At 38.2% G+C, this 14,617-nt stretch overlaps 3 protein-coding genes across 6 annotated transcripts in view; 2 read left to right on the top strand and 1 right to left on the bottom strand.

The window, feature by feature from the left end:
• Nucleotides 1-2,825, bottom strand: part of LOC112048310 (protein unzipped) — a 39,698-nt gene extending 36,873 nt beyond the window's left edge. For both annotated transcript variants that reach the window (XM_024085797.2, XM_024085798.2), the window contains exon 1: nucleotides 2,594-2,825. The gene's annotated coding sequence lies outside the window, so the exon portion shown is untranslated. The remainder of the gene's footprint in view (nucleotides 1-2,593) is intronic.
• The window catches only part of LOC112048311 (mitoguardin), a 65,175-nt gene extending 51,467 nt beyond the window's left edge, over nucleotides 1-13,708 (top strand). For both annotated transcript variants that reach the window (XM_024085799.2, XM_052891060.1), the window contains exons 5-11: nucleotides 8,074-8,240; nucleotides 8,824-9,009; nucleotides 9,586-9,695; nucleotides 10,631-10,799; nucleotides 11,392-11,496; nucleotides 11,832-11,960; nucleotides 12,922-13,708. In XM_024085799.2, the coding sequence (XP_023941567.2) occupies nucleotides 8,074-8,240; nucleotides 8,824-9,009; nucleotides 9,586-9,695; nucleotides 10,631-10,799; nucleotides 11,392-11,496; nucleotides 11,832-11,960; nucleotides 12,922-13,236 (1,181 nt within the window). In that variant the 3' untranslated portion in view covers nucleotides 13,237-13,708. The remainder of the gene's footprint in view (nucleotides 1-8,073; nucleotides 8,241-8,823; nucleotides 9,010-9,585; nucleotides 9,696-10,630; nucleotides 10,800-11,391; nucleotides 11,497-11,831; nucleotides 11,961-12,921) is intronic.
• Nucleotides 4,769-7,554, top strand: LOC112048312 (uncharacterized). Of its 2 annotated transcripts, none has more exons than XM_052891063.1 (4): nucleotides 4,769-4,957; nucleotides 5,814-6,014; nucleotides 6,344-6,617; nucleotides 7,096-7,554. In XM_052891063.1, the coding sequence occupies exons 2-4, from the start codon at nucleotides 5,814-5,816 to the stop codon at nucleotides 7,398-7,400; spliced, it is 780 nt and encodes a 259-aa protein (XP_052747023.1). In that variant the 5' UTR covers nucleotides 4,769-4,957; the 3' UTR covers nucleotides 7,401-7,554. The 2 variants fall into 2 exon arrangements, with proteins under 2 accessions (XP_052747023.1, XP_023941568.2); XM_024085800.2 differs by having other exon boundaries at nucleotides 4,770-4,957; nucleotides 5,810-6,014; nucleotides 7,096-7,551.
• Nucleotides 13,709-14,617: the final 909 nt, after the last annotated feature.

Below are 14,617 nucleotides of genomic sequence, written 5' to 3'. Positions count from 1 at the left end.
TTTTGCACCAACCCTTTGGTCGTAAAAAAATCTAATGCCTCGATGTTATAGCGCCCAGTGGACACGGTACTAGATGGATTACAAAATGCTGTCCTATATTTGTTTCGACCCGAGGGACGAGACCTCGTTTCATGGAAATTGTAATACCAGCACATTTGCACAAATTTTCATACAGAGTAACGATTACATGATACAATTTTATAGTGTATGATTTTAATAAAAGGAGAAAAAAATTTTCAAAGTAAAAATAAACAATGGGACAATGTAAACACAAAAAGTGATACGATATTATAATGCAAGTTAAAAGAAACTCGGTTTAAATTGAAGACGCCAAATGGCATAATTTGTTGGGTTGGCCGACTGTTATTATTTATTTGAACATTTTGACGGGATTTTTCCGCTCAAGTTTAATTATATTTAAGACGCTCCCTGAAAATTGGCGCAATTTTCCAGCCGACAACGCCGCTTATTGCGTCGCGGAAATGCTTCCTTGCTGTAGTAACTTTCCAAGTAGGCCAGCTTAGTTATTAAATTAGTGCCATGAGAATAATTTACTTGAACCACAATGTCATTATAATGTCTAGTAAGAGAATACCGTGATTATTTTTACACGTAATAGGAAGAAACACAGGTTAACGAACTTGCGTTGCTATCTAATTAGCTTCTATATTGACTCCGATACTGTAATTGGCGGAATTAGCTAACCAAAGAAACGGAAATGACAACAAGTGACCGACGGCCGCGCCGGTAGCCATTTGATTAGTTTTTGACGTACAGTAATTGCTTGTAGTTTCTTATTTGGTAACATCCAGTTGTTAAATAAAACACCACCATCGAGCAGTAACTTGTTGCAGGCGGCTTTCTACACACCAACAATCGCACGATGTCGGCAGCTAATAGCTGACCTAGAAATAAACTAGCGAGATTGGACCGAGTTGAAGTTTTCATTACTACGTCGTCCCACGTAAAGAGTCTGATGACATAGTAAACTCTGTCATATTATCGAGGATGTTGACTCAGGGAGTAAACCTTTTAGTTCATATGACATGGGCACTGAGCAATGTGGGCTTGCAGATCGATACGACGACGCCTAATGGTCGGTGGCGGGGCGACTTGGCCAGCCGGCTCGAGTTAATATACGAGTCTCTTCGTTCAACCTGGCGCTGTCTTTATTCTTCTCATCAAACAACTCGATCTTGATGGTTAGTTCGCGTGAGTACTAGTAGTAAAGCACCGCAGACAGCGTAACGATTTAAATTTAATTAATCGCAGACGGCGAAAAAGTGCCGTGTACGAAAAGAACAGGAATCGGAATTGAGAATTTGTTTATGATTCACATAAATATTTTCCGAGTGTATCATGACATCAAGGTCGATCAATTTATTCCGAAAGTCGTCTATCTATTGGTGCTGTGAGATGTGGTGCCGGTAGTCGTACGTGATCATCGAGAACAATTTGTAGGGCACGTGGACTCGGCGCAGCTGCCGCTGACAATGCGATATCCCAAAGTTTTTTGTTAGCAGATGTTCCGATTAATTTTGCGCATTCAGTGATTCGGATTCGGTAACGCTTCGGGGAATTTGAACAAAGTAAACAATATTATTCCTAAAATCTGTATATGTTGCCTTAATCCTTATGTATACATTTATATCTGTAACTATTACGAAATGTGTTACAATCTTAAATAAAATATCTGCTTTGTAATCTAATTTAGATTTCACACTTACCGTATACCGCAAGCAAAAAATTAAATTACTTTGCTTCCGCGATTGAACTCGTATCATTATTATCTTCAATTACATGTGGATTTTATAAATTGAGAGGCACTACAATCACCAACATAATAACTATGTACTTTAAACGTAATACTAATACCTTGGTACCATCAGAATTGTAAATTATATCAGAGATATTATTAAAAGTTTCAGTACCCAAAGATATCCAAATGTCAAAGGTGTTTCCAGTTATTCTATTTTTGCGAGAGGTTCCAAGAGAAACGGGTTACACAAAAATAAGGTAGATAGAACATAGATAAATAATGTCTAGTCAATATTTAAGTACAGCGGTATCTTCTGTGACCGGATGAGCTCATAGATGGGTCGCTGAGGGTTAGTCCATTGCATAAGTCTTGGCGGCTAAACTGCGTGCTTGAACCGGTTTACAAGAAACGTGTTAGGAGGTCTGTATTTTTAAACTGTGAGCAACGGGTAACAAGCGGCAATATTTCACGATCGCGTACTTCTTATTTACAAATGATATATTTAATAGGATTTCTGTAAGAATTAAAATAAAATCAAGTGTGCCTCACATGAATAATATTCAAAGCATTATTGTCAAGAAACGTTATCACTAAACCTTTTTTTTTTAAATGAATTTTTAGCGAAAGAGGCACGTCGTTAACAAAAATCTCATTCGCTTCTTTTGAAGAATTCCAGTAACTGCTACCATTTTCATCTCACGAAATATCAACAATCTCGTTCAACAAACACCGTTGAAGCTGTTTCATCAGCTTTATCACGATTGAAAATTTGTTTACCACAATAAAATATTTATGGTACCGAGGTAGGTGTACGCTTTTTTGTTTTATTCTTACCTGTTGTAGGAAAAGACCGGCGTCTACAAACGCGAGTGGCGACGAAGGCTTTTAAAGTCACAATACTCTTCCGAGATTCACATACACTGGGAACGATGGAACACTGGATGGCAAACGTTTGGATTAATCCCACAAGCGTATCGATGTATCAGAGTGAAATCGGGTTTAGAGAGCGCAATTTGAAAGGGCACCGTTGCACTGCAGAGCCTCCAACGGACTGGCGGCTGGGCTGGGCGAAGCGAAGCGGGCAAGCGGCGGCGGCGGGCGCGGACGCTTACGCGGTCGCGGACGCTTACGAGGGCGCGTGTCGCGGAGCGGTTGTCCGGGGTCTCGAAGCATAAATTGCTCGCCCTGCCTCGCACGTTGCGACTTCCCCGCACTCACGCTACGGTCACTTATTGCGCCGTTCATTTTGAACTTCTTTTCTTTCTTTCGAAATTTTTTAACGTGATGTAACTGGCCAGAGTTATGATAGCCCAGTGGATATCACCTCTGCTTGCGATTCCGGAGGGTGTGGGCTCAAATCCGGTCCGGTAGGTATAACTAATAAAATATTAGGTATAACTAATATTTTATTAGTTTTTTTAATATTATTATATTTGTGTCTTAATGCATTTCTTTCCGTTAATTATTCAATGGTTTTTAAATTTTAGCACCTTGCATAACAATCTACTATTGTACAACAGTGTTCCTACTTTCCCAGCTCGGGTCGGTATAGAATTTTATATTTTCTAAATTGGTAAGCTTCGGCCGTGGCTAGTTACCGCCCTACCGCCAAGCGATTTAGCGATCTCGTACGATGCCGGGTAAAACTGCCAGGGGTGGGTATAGGTAGAATAAACTTGTACCTCTTCCAAATTAGCTTCCATGAGATTTAGTACTAATATAATCATGTAGGATAAAGAGCCATAGTGACGAATTGAAGCTCACACTGTCGAGTTATAAACAGTTACAGAATAGTGCTGTTAATCCAGTAAGCAAAATACATTGGTAGAAAAGTAACTAACCATACCAAGTTAACTAATCATCCTTCTCCATTGAAGACTCGTCACTTAACATCAGGTGAGATCGCAGTCATGGGTTAACTTGTCATTTGAATTTAAAAAAATGTAGGTACAAGTCAGGTTTTACTTACATCAACATATATTGGGGTAGGTGCACTGATTTCCGTTAAGGGTGTTTTGTTACGGTGCGATTCCAGGAGAAAAACAAAGTGGTGGTTGGTAATTTCAGGGTAGATGTATTAATTACGGTTAGCAGTAATCCGACACCCGGCTGACTGCCTGTGCCCCGCCTACCGCCATCAAATTACCATGTGACGCGTATTACATTTTCGCACTTTTGAATTAATATTCAACAGGCTTTATATGAAATTATTCAGAAAGTCTTATTAGGCAATCGTTTGTTTAATACAATGTAAAGTCCGATTTACAACTTCGAAAGAAAAGCAAAAAAAAAAAAAGAAACTATTACGTGTCATCATCATTATTTTATTGGGCCAGGCCTCCATTAAGTCTCTCCATAAAGTCATCCATTAACGGTCAATTATTGTCACGTTTCTGCAGCGCAAACGGCAGCGAAGACGTTTCATAAGTCGAGCCGTCATGAACGCAATGACCAATACACGATCAGTTATAATCGTGGGTTCTGCAGAAACGTGAGAATAATTGATCGTCAATGGCGTGCATTAAGGAGATGGGTTTAAGGAGTACCTACTCGTATACACTATTACGAGTACCTACATGTATTTTAGTATGTAAATTTTCAAGGAGATATCTTGAAAGGTCAAAGGTTGTTGTTTCCCGTTTTAAAAACCTGATATTTCAATACTATTTTATCTCACTGAAAATATTTCAACTGAAACGCCAACTCAAATAGCGCCATCTAGCAAAGATTTCAATAAATATAAAATCTACTTGTCGATAGGTGGCGCTGCAACAAGAGCTTCGTTATTCAAATAGTATAAACTATTTATGAATTCTTAACAATTTACGCAAGGACTTTAGAATATTATTAAAGTAATTAAAATAACAGCCAATAAATTAACACTATTTTTCATTTTAAATTATTTCGCGCCATCTTCCGACCAAAAGTTTATTAACTAATCATTACGTAACAGATGGAGACAGTGTCGCTCATGCCAGCCAGCTTTTGACAGATCAAATTGTAATTTTTAACCTCACCTCAATCGAAATCGGAAAGAAGCGGTCGCCATTACGTATCACTATAACAATTTTGTATTTGCAGTCCTAAAAGAAATTGCTTGTGTCAAATAAACGCGCGTGATTTGTTTTGAATTCTAAATTGAAAATTAGTTACTGCGAATAAAAAGTTTGCCAAATCTACTCTTTTGGCAAAATTAAGGTAAGTAAGGAGAGTTACTAAAGTTAAACAATACGCTTTTTATCACAAAACCATTAATATTGTTGTTACCAAAACATATGATTCTTGTTTTTCTCTTTTCTATTTGTAATAATTTAGGTAACAGTAGGTAGTTATGTACCTATTACTTAGTAGTTAGTAATTTCCAAGTAAATACATACGTACCAGACGTTTTAATATTGACATTTATTATTTTCTTGTAAGAAATTTTATTGCAAGTACTACCTAATCTTATAAGTCTATTGTTGAATCTAGTTTGAAACTCATATTTTTATACAAGCTTCAAATAACTAATGGTTTACATTAATTCATATAAATATCAAATACTTAGTCTGTAGTTTTATTTTTCTATAATAATTATTTTCATACTTTCACTTTTTATTTCTCTAATTTTTAATTTACAATAATTCTTTTTTTTAAAATAAAAATAAGGAACTTTGAAATGACACTTATAACCATCTATTAAGTCCTGACTTCCTGAGAGAGAAATACACACAACTTAATTAAATCTCTTAAAATCTCTTGTAGTTTTGCATACAATCCTTTATTAAGTAGATACATTAGCTGTCTTACCTTCTGAATCAACATAAATGTTAACCACATTTATGTTGATTCAGAAGGTAAGACAGTTATGTTAAACATTAATTATATACTGTATTAGTGGATGCCCACAACTTTGTCCACTCTTAGACCTCTTTGATCTGGACCTCTCACAAAATCCTTTCTTAGCAGACGTCTACTAAGAACTATAAACTACCTCCCTGCTAAATTTCATCTGTGTATATCAAGCTGTGTTCAATATTTTGTGATGATCTTTCGCTTTTATATATTTAGATAGATGGCACCCCCAAAAAAGATAGTAAAACGTCAACAAGAGATTATGATAGACTTCCTGGAACAGAACATTGAAATGGCCAAGGGCATCCCTGTGAGTTCCCCGGTGACCCACGAGGCTATGAAGGAGAAGTGGATCAAACTGACAAGAAAACTTAACGCTGTTGATGGTGGCGATAAGAAGGCAGTGCAGGGATGGAAACGTGTAAAAATATTTTAAACACTTATTATTTCATATATACTAGTAATACAATATATTATATAATATATTGTAATTTTATAATAATATAAAATTACAATTTATAGCTACAGTGTCCTATCACAAAAACACTTAACTTAAACTACATAACTAAATAACTGAATTTTATTTAATATCAAATTTAATTTTTGAATTTCAGATACTCTGAAACATTTTCTGACAGTTAATTAAGCCCCCAACCCTTTATATCCGAATCTATATACTTATTACTCGGCATGCTTACCTAGTACTTACGCAAGAAGAAAGTATAAAAAAAAACCATATTTATTTTCCAGTACTGGTTCACATGGCGACACAGATGCAGCAAGAAAGCCGAAAATGTAAACAAAATCAAAACAATGTCTCCGGGTGACCTACACAGGTTCCTGCCTCTGGATGAGCTGGAAGTTAGAGTCTTGCAGTTGCATCAGAAGCAAAAAGGTTCTATACCCAAGGTGGAGTACATAAAACAGGACTCAGAATCAGATATTGAACACGAGCAGGATGAAGAAACCCATTTCCCTGTTAAGGTCCAAATAAAGGAAATAAAAACAATGAGGCCTACAACAGGTAAACATAATATGGTACTTGAAAGTTTTTTAAATGTATTTAAATCAGTACTGCTCTATTAGATAGCACAGAATTACTAACATGGCTGGCAGCGTGACGGTGTCCACGTTGCCTTACAAACAACTGACTTGTTACACAACAATCTCAGATTTAAATTCTATAAACAGCATGAGCAATGCAATATCTATAAAAATAAATAAAACAGATTTCAGTTTAAAATTAACAGCTCTCCACTAAATGCGTATGAAAGTATATAATTTATTATTTTTTAAAAATCTTGCCTGTTAGTCTGTTTGTTCTGGCTAATCTCTGAAACGGCTGTATCAATTTTGACTGGACTTTCAGATAATTGATATTATAAAAAGTAACGAAGGCTTCTTTTTTCCGATATTCCAACAGATTTGGACAGCATTCGTTTAAAAATCTAGTATAAAATTTACTACAAAGTAAACTAATCAAATAAAATGTCATTTTTCAGATTACAACTCTAAAATAAATAGTATAGACCCGAGTACGCCGCCGCCACAGTGGGCGTTGGACTTGGAAGACCGCAGGATAGCGGCCGAGGAGCGAATGGCCGACGCGTTGGAGACCATCGCCAACACCATGCGAACACAGGAAGAAAGACGCAGCATGTTGGACGAGAGGATAGCCGACGCGTTGACAGCCATCGCTGGCACCCTGCAGGAGATCAACAGTAGTTCACAACACAGGAACGCTATGAACCATATGCCCACGCAATCAGATCAAGAGAGTGCAATGAAAGATGTTATATTTCTATAGTCTTTCGAATATATGAAGCTATGTAAATATGTTGTAAATAACAATTTAGATTTTACAATATTTTGTTCTATTAATACCTATTAATTTCCCATTTATATGTAGGTATATTAGGAGCATATAACTTTTAATAATTTGTAAATATAAATACATACTTAGCTTAAATTATTATTATTATTATTAAAATATTTAATAATAAATTGAACTATCCAAAAAGGTTTTTTATTTGCAAGCGACCATTTTAATAATAATTAAATGGCCGTATTTCAATCAGATAAAATACCCTCGAAGAGGTTTGTTTCTAAGGTTTCTTGCATCTTTTGTGTAACAATCAATCAACTATGCAGTTAGAAAGGTACTGAAAAGATAGCTAGATAGATACTGAAAGATAGCTAGATAGATACTGAAAAGATAGCCACATGGCCAGATGGTTCTGAAAGAGTAAAAAAATCTTTCGTTAGGGTTGGGTGTAATCTTCTATAACAAGATCCCCAAGATAGTTATGGTCTTTATCGAGATTACTACTTGACTTGATATATTTTCTTTAGGCCTATACCTATATACATATAAAACAATCATCAGTGCTGCATTTACACATTTGTCGCCAAACATATATATATTTTTTAAACTTTATCAAATTAGCGTCTATCTGACTAGAAAAACTGTTTGGTTTCAGGTATGGAGGCGTTAGAAACGAGTATAAACTACTGGGAGGACGCGCTAGCTGCGTTTTCAGTCGGCGCACGCGGCGGCGTCACCGGCACGCTCGCGCTCACGTCGCCGGAGGAGGCGGAGTTCTGTCGCGAGATACAGGACCTGCTGCAGAACGCTTACCTCCTGCAGGTAAATAATCAGCTACCTAATACTACAGAGATTAAATAAGTATAAACTAGTGGGATGACGCGCTGGCCGCGTTCTCGGAGGGCGTGCGCGGCATCACGGGTGCGCTCCCGTTAACGCCCGATGTGGCAGAGTTCTGTCGCGAGATACAGGGCCTGCCGCAGAACGCTTACATACTGCAGGTGAAGAGTTCGAACTAAATTAAACTAATTGAAACCTCCAAACAATCGCCTATTTTGCCAAATATTTAGGTAGGTACCAAGTTGTAGGCAGGTATAACGCAGGGTTTCTTAAAGTTATGGCTTCACGTGCCTCCCACGGCTTATATTTAAAAATAAATATGATTCCACTCTAGTTGCAACAAAGGGTGAAAGGAAATGCACCGCTTTGCGTGATGATTCGGGGTAGGTATTCTTCCTGTCTCGCTGCCCAAAAATCAATCAAAGACAGACAATTACCATAAAGAGTTTTATCAACTGACATTTATTGATACATCATACAGCCACCATCATGTAAATCTTATGTCGCAAACCCCCTCTACCGTCAGTTGATGAACCCCTAGAAACCCTGATCTAACGTGTTGTAGGAACGTTGCGAGCTGCTGTTCCTGGACCAGCGCTCGGTGCTGTTCCGCTCGGAGAGCGGCGGCGCGGGCGCGGGGGAGGGGTCGGCGGGGCGCCGCACGCGGCTGCTCTCCTCGCACACCGCGTCCGAGCACACGCGCAAGGAGCACCACTCCAGCGCCGAGTCCTTCGCCTCCGCGGAGGATCAGGTCAGGAAGTATTTCATGTATAGGTAAATTATAGCTACATCGTCCTTCCCAGGGCCAAGCCTCCTTAAAGTAGAAGGACCATAGAGATGCTCACGCTGCATCAATGCAGCTTGGTGAGTTTGCGTAGCTTAGCGGAATCAGTTGCACTTGCGACTGTGATGATACCCAGTTACCCTGAGTTCACTAACTTGCAAGTCCAATGTCCTCTATCCTTGCTTGCGAATTTCACAACTATTGAAAAAATCCCTAAATATACCTATGCGCAATATGCATAAGAGTAGTTTTCACGATGTCCCTACCCATCTATCAGCCAAAGTACTAAGGTACAAAATTTCAAGCTACCTTGCAGGAGCGATTTCCACGTTAAAACCTAGTGTAGTAGGTACCTTCTTGGATAGTAGGTAGGTAATAGCATTACGTGATGGTGAGTTAGGTAGGTACCTACGTCTTATTCTATTTAACAAATTCGGGTGATACAGCTGAATAGGCAGTATTATATAACATATAATTGATGTTATTGTAAATACCTACTAATCGAAGGCTGCCATTATATCTACCTATGCATACATTTTCCAGGTGGCAGACCTTAGAGAATTTGACGACCTAGCGGAATCAGTTGCTGAACTAGAAAATTTAGAATTATATCAAATGGCAGTCAAACAGTTCGACGTTGGAATACCATACAGGTAAGTCTTGATTCCTTGTATCAAGTTTGTTTCCATATTTACCTTACATCATCATCCGAAGGATGAAAGTACCTAAATAGGAACAATAGGACAGTTAACTCAATAAAAGTAAACAATATTAATTTCGTGTAGTACATGGAATAAGGGTCCGAAATATGTCGATCTCAATTAATTTTCAAGTTCAGGGTTTCATAAAAAATTTAATTTAAATGTTACATATTTTTTAAAAAAAATTCCAAACGTCAAAAACGCTCTGTCGTCCATTTTGTGACGTATAACACACTTTTTGTAGGTAGCTACTAAACAATATTTTTTTCAAACGCTCCGTTTTCTAAGGTATTTGTTATAGTGACGTCATGAAACAGTTAAAATATAGACCACCATGGCCGACAGCTTTTTAGCTCGTTTTGTCAAAAACATATTTGATAACTAAAATTTTCGTTATTATATAATGATTTATTTATTTTGCTATCATCCGCGAAAATTCGGCGAACCCATGCGACAACGTCACCCAGGTCCGACAAAATACTCTCTACGTACGTTTCACCTCGAAACCGGAGCTTCCTCAGGAGATGTTGACTCTACAACGTGCAATTGCAAAGAAGCAACTTTTTAAGAAAGACTTTTAAGAAGAATTTGAGTCAACGTCTCCTGAGGATGCTCCGGTTTCGGGGTGAAACGTACGTAGAGAGTATTTTGTCGGACCTGGGTGACGTTGTCGCATGGGTTCGCCGAATTTTCGCGGATGATAGCAAAATAAATAAATCATTATATAATCATGATGAACTTCCGCAAAGTAACGCCTGCTTCTATCCAATATTTAAAATTTTCGTCTCAAAAAAATAAGAAAATTATTTTTTCAATCAGTGAAAGATAATGAACTAATAAAGAACATTAAAAAAAAGTGTCAACTAGCCTATTGTGGTATGTTCTAGAACGCTGCGCACAGAGGTGGTACAGTGCGGCTCGGACACAGAGTTCCTGTGCAAGCTGCACTGCCTGCGGCTCGGCTTCCAGCACGTGCTGCGAGCCGCCGCCGCGCGCGCCTGGTTCGTGGACGCGGGCCGCCAGGTGCTCACCGACCTGCTGCTGTTTGCGGATAAAGTGAGTCACCACCTACCTGCGATGTTCTTTGAACCGGGACAGAAACTTGATGATAGAATACCCTCTTTTTGAGAGAAATTATAAAAAAAAATAATTTCTGTGTTAACATGCGTTTGTTATTTTGTAAAAACTGCAAGTTTTTCAGCGCACGCTCTTATTATAAGAAAGTGTGGTGGGCAACTGTGGCTTTGGGAAAGCTTCTTGGCTATTAGAGACCTTTAAAAGTTTGATCTCTGCTGATTTTCGAAGGGTTGCCACCAATCTAAGAGATTAAAGTCTTTTGCTTCTTGTTTCTTTGAAACCCTCATTAGGCTCATTACGTATTCTAACTTAGAATTCTTTGCTTGCTTGGGATTCTAATTAAACCCTACACGCATAAAAAATTAACTTTGCTCTTTTGTTGAACAAATTACAGAAAAATATAGGAACTTTTTGTTTTTATTTATTTAATACTCTTTATTTGTACACCACAATAATTAAAAAAAAAAACAAGCAAAACAGAAACATAAAAAGACGTAGAATACGGTGGCATATAATAATAATGTATAATAAGTTGGCATTATCGCTTAGCAGCTGTTGTTGTTGCTTACAGGAACCCAAAGAATTTCTAGTCGCATATGAAGAGATGGTATCGTGGACGAACGACCCTGCAAACTGGTCAGCTATTGAGAACGAATTGACAAGCAAAGGAGTCAAGGTGAGGTTTAAAAGTAATGTCTTTGTGGTCATAATGTTGAATACCAACAACATAGTAGACACGGTCCGTGTCTCCTGCTCTAGGCAATCTTCCCCTATGTGTTAAATGATAATAATTTAAACCGCGCGGTTTGTGAAATTGCTTTAACTTTCGTGTGCTAATTTTTTTACTTCTCCGTCGGCTCTGGTGCCTGCCTAGACGGGATGCCCTAAGCAATTGCTTAAATAGCTTACATGCTACTATCTAGGACTAATTTTTTCTCAAATCTAAATTGATTTTGAATGACCTTGATTGTCATATTGTTATAGAGTTATAAGTTATGTGTTGTCCCCCAGGTGGTGTCGTTCTACGACGTGGTGCTGGACTACATCCTGCTGGACGCGTTCGAGGACCTCGCCGCGCCGCCCGCGTCCGTGCTGGCCGTCGTGCGCAACCGCTGGCTCTCCGACGGGTTCAAGGAGAGCGTGAGTACTCTACGACATACATTTCCACAGATTGCCTGTAAGAGATCGCTCTGAAGCGATAAAGCCACCTTTTTGTGTAACTATTAAGTAGAACATACAAGATTCATATTTATTTATTTAAACATACTCGTATATAGTACAATGCAAATTTATTACATTTCGGAACATCGTACGCGTAGCTGCGCAATACAATATTCATTAGTCATGATTTTAGCGTAATTTATGTACTACCTGTAACGAATGTTCACAGCTTATTTCCGAACCGTTATAAATATTGTATCAGACTATATTTATCAATCGATATCCATGGTTTGTTTTCAAGTCATGGAGGGCCCGTGAAGACAGACAATTTCATTATAATTAAGACTCCTGTTTTTAACCGACTTTAAAAAGGAGGAGGTTCTCAATTTGATCGGTATATTTTTTTTAATTTTTTTTAGTTTCGATTACTCGAAGACGCCTGGACCGATGACAAAAATATTTTTTGTATAATCATGTCATTTAGAAATGTACCTTAGTGAATCATTTAGGTGTGGGTAGGTACTCGTAGTTGTACGAAACGAAACGAGAAAACTTGGGACGTTTCATTCCATAATGATCATCTGAGAACTCAGACCAATTATTGTATAAGACCTGCCACGCTAGACGTTACTTTTCTGTCAAAGTATATGATCAACGATCTAATGCGATTATAAAAACTGTATTTATAGAATCGATGTTAAATAGTTGTAATCGTGTTCGTCGGTTAAAGAGCTTCGTAAAAATACCTTTTTGTGTACTTGAATTGCTTAAAAAACGGGCAAAAACTTCTAGTTTAGTATAAGATGTATACAAAATCTTAGCTCGTTTTCCTCAGAAAATGACAGACAATTTTGTTCGTGACTATGAGTGTGATACAGGTCCTTCTGTAATTGGTCTGAGTCTGAGAAAGATGATTAATTTCTTAATTTCTCTATTTTAGGCATTAACGACCGCAGTATGGTCAGTCATAAAGGCGAAGCGCCGCTACCTGCAGTACCCGGACGGGTTCATGGCGCACTTCTACTCGATATCAGAGCACCTGCTGCCCGTGCTCGTGTGGGGCTTCCTGGGGCCGAGGGAACGGTTGAGAGACGTTTGCGAATCTTTCCAATCAGAAATAGTCGGTTTCGTTACAGATTTGTTTAGCTTCCACAAATGTAGATACACGACAGTCGACGAACTGGCCATAGATATCATGGAACACGCGCGTTCCAGGGCCACCAACATCACGGATAAAATCGCCGAACGAGTATAGACATTGTTTCATTGAATGTGATTTGGGGTAATCACGAAAATGGGGACATCCCAAAATTGTACCAGACCAGCTATCTTGGTATTTTAAACTTCAGGCGTATTTAGTTAATTCGACTGGTTCCATAGATATAAATTCGTAAATATCCACATTTTCCTATTATATCTTATTACCCCAAAGCACATTTACGAAGAAATTAATTATAGTTATAGCACGCACAATACTTATAGCATTAGCGAATTCAATCCTCCGAAGAAGTGGCATCCTTAGGTCGTGGATATCCATGCAACTCGTACTAATTGATTAACATTCAGCGTTTTTAATTCGCACAGCAAAATATTGGAATGCCCTTCTTTTTGTTTTCAGACACTTACAATTTTAAAAAGGGTGAACAGGCACCTTCTAGGCAAGTGCGCTCCAACCTAGACCGCATTACTGATTTCCGTCAGGCATAATTTTAGACAAGCATGAGCCTATCTTTATAATAATAATCAATGTTGTGACTTCACCCCAATTTTGACTTTCTTAGTTTAATTGCCATATTGCCATTGGTATACAATTTGATGGATTGTTTGCAGTGAAATATGAAGGCATCGAGCTCCTTCCACAACTGCTGCGTTTGGACTTGTAGAGCCAAAATAGATATTTCAGGATTGTAGTCTTCGGAAGTGATGAGCTTCCAAAAAGAAGCGACTAAAGAAAGGTCCGTTTATATCTACAGACATTTAGCGTGCCAGACACGTGCCGTGACAGACAAAATAATATACTATTGGCGCTAAAAGTATCGTGCGTGTTAAAAGTAACGTCACAAAATAGATGAAGGTTGTACAGTCTTTATAATTTATACCACAATTATAATTATGTTGAATTTTAGGTTAAGTGCTACTTACGAAAGATCGAATATAATTCATAGTGCAATAATATGAACTAGGCGGTAGATCACCGTAGAAAACTGTTACACAAGAATAAGTATGACATTCCTAATGCAATTGTATACTCAATAAATATATTATTTTTCGCCATTTCCAGATTATAGCTTGGCAAATTCGTTCGTAACACTCCCGATGGTCCGCGCGGGCCGAAAGGGGGCTAGCGATGCCCAGCGCGAACGACTTCACACCCGCGCAGTCCTCCCCCCCGTCGCCCGCATATCAACGAACTTGCCAAGCTATATATGTTGTTTGGCATATGTTGTGAAGCATGGAAAACTTATCGATAGATTACTCCATCCACATACTAATATTGGAATCGTAAGGATTGTTATTTCCGAGTAACCGTATATTATACTTATATTGAGTTTTGACCGCTGCTTGACTCTTGGCATCTCGTAAGCCAAGTATATATAGGTTTCATTCCTATATACAATCACTGCCTCAAACTATAA

The sequence above is a fragment of the Bicyclus anynana genome, chromosome 3 (genome assembly GCF_947172395.1).
Source record: "Bicyclus anynana chromosome 3, ilBicAnyn1.1, whole genome shotgun sequence".
Taxonomy (NCBI): Eukaryota; Metazoa; Arthropoda; class Insecta; order Lepidoptera; family Nymphalidae; genus Bicyclus; species Bicyclus anynana.
This window is presented reverse-complemented; position numbering and strand designations above follow the sequence as displayed.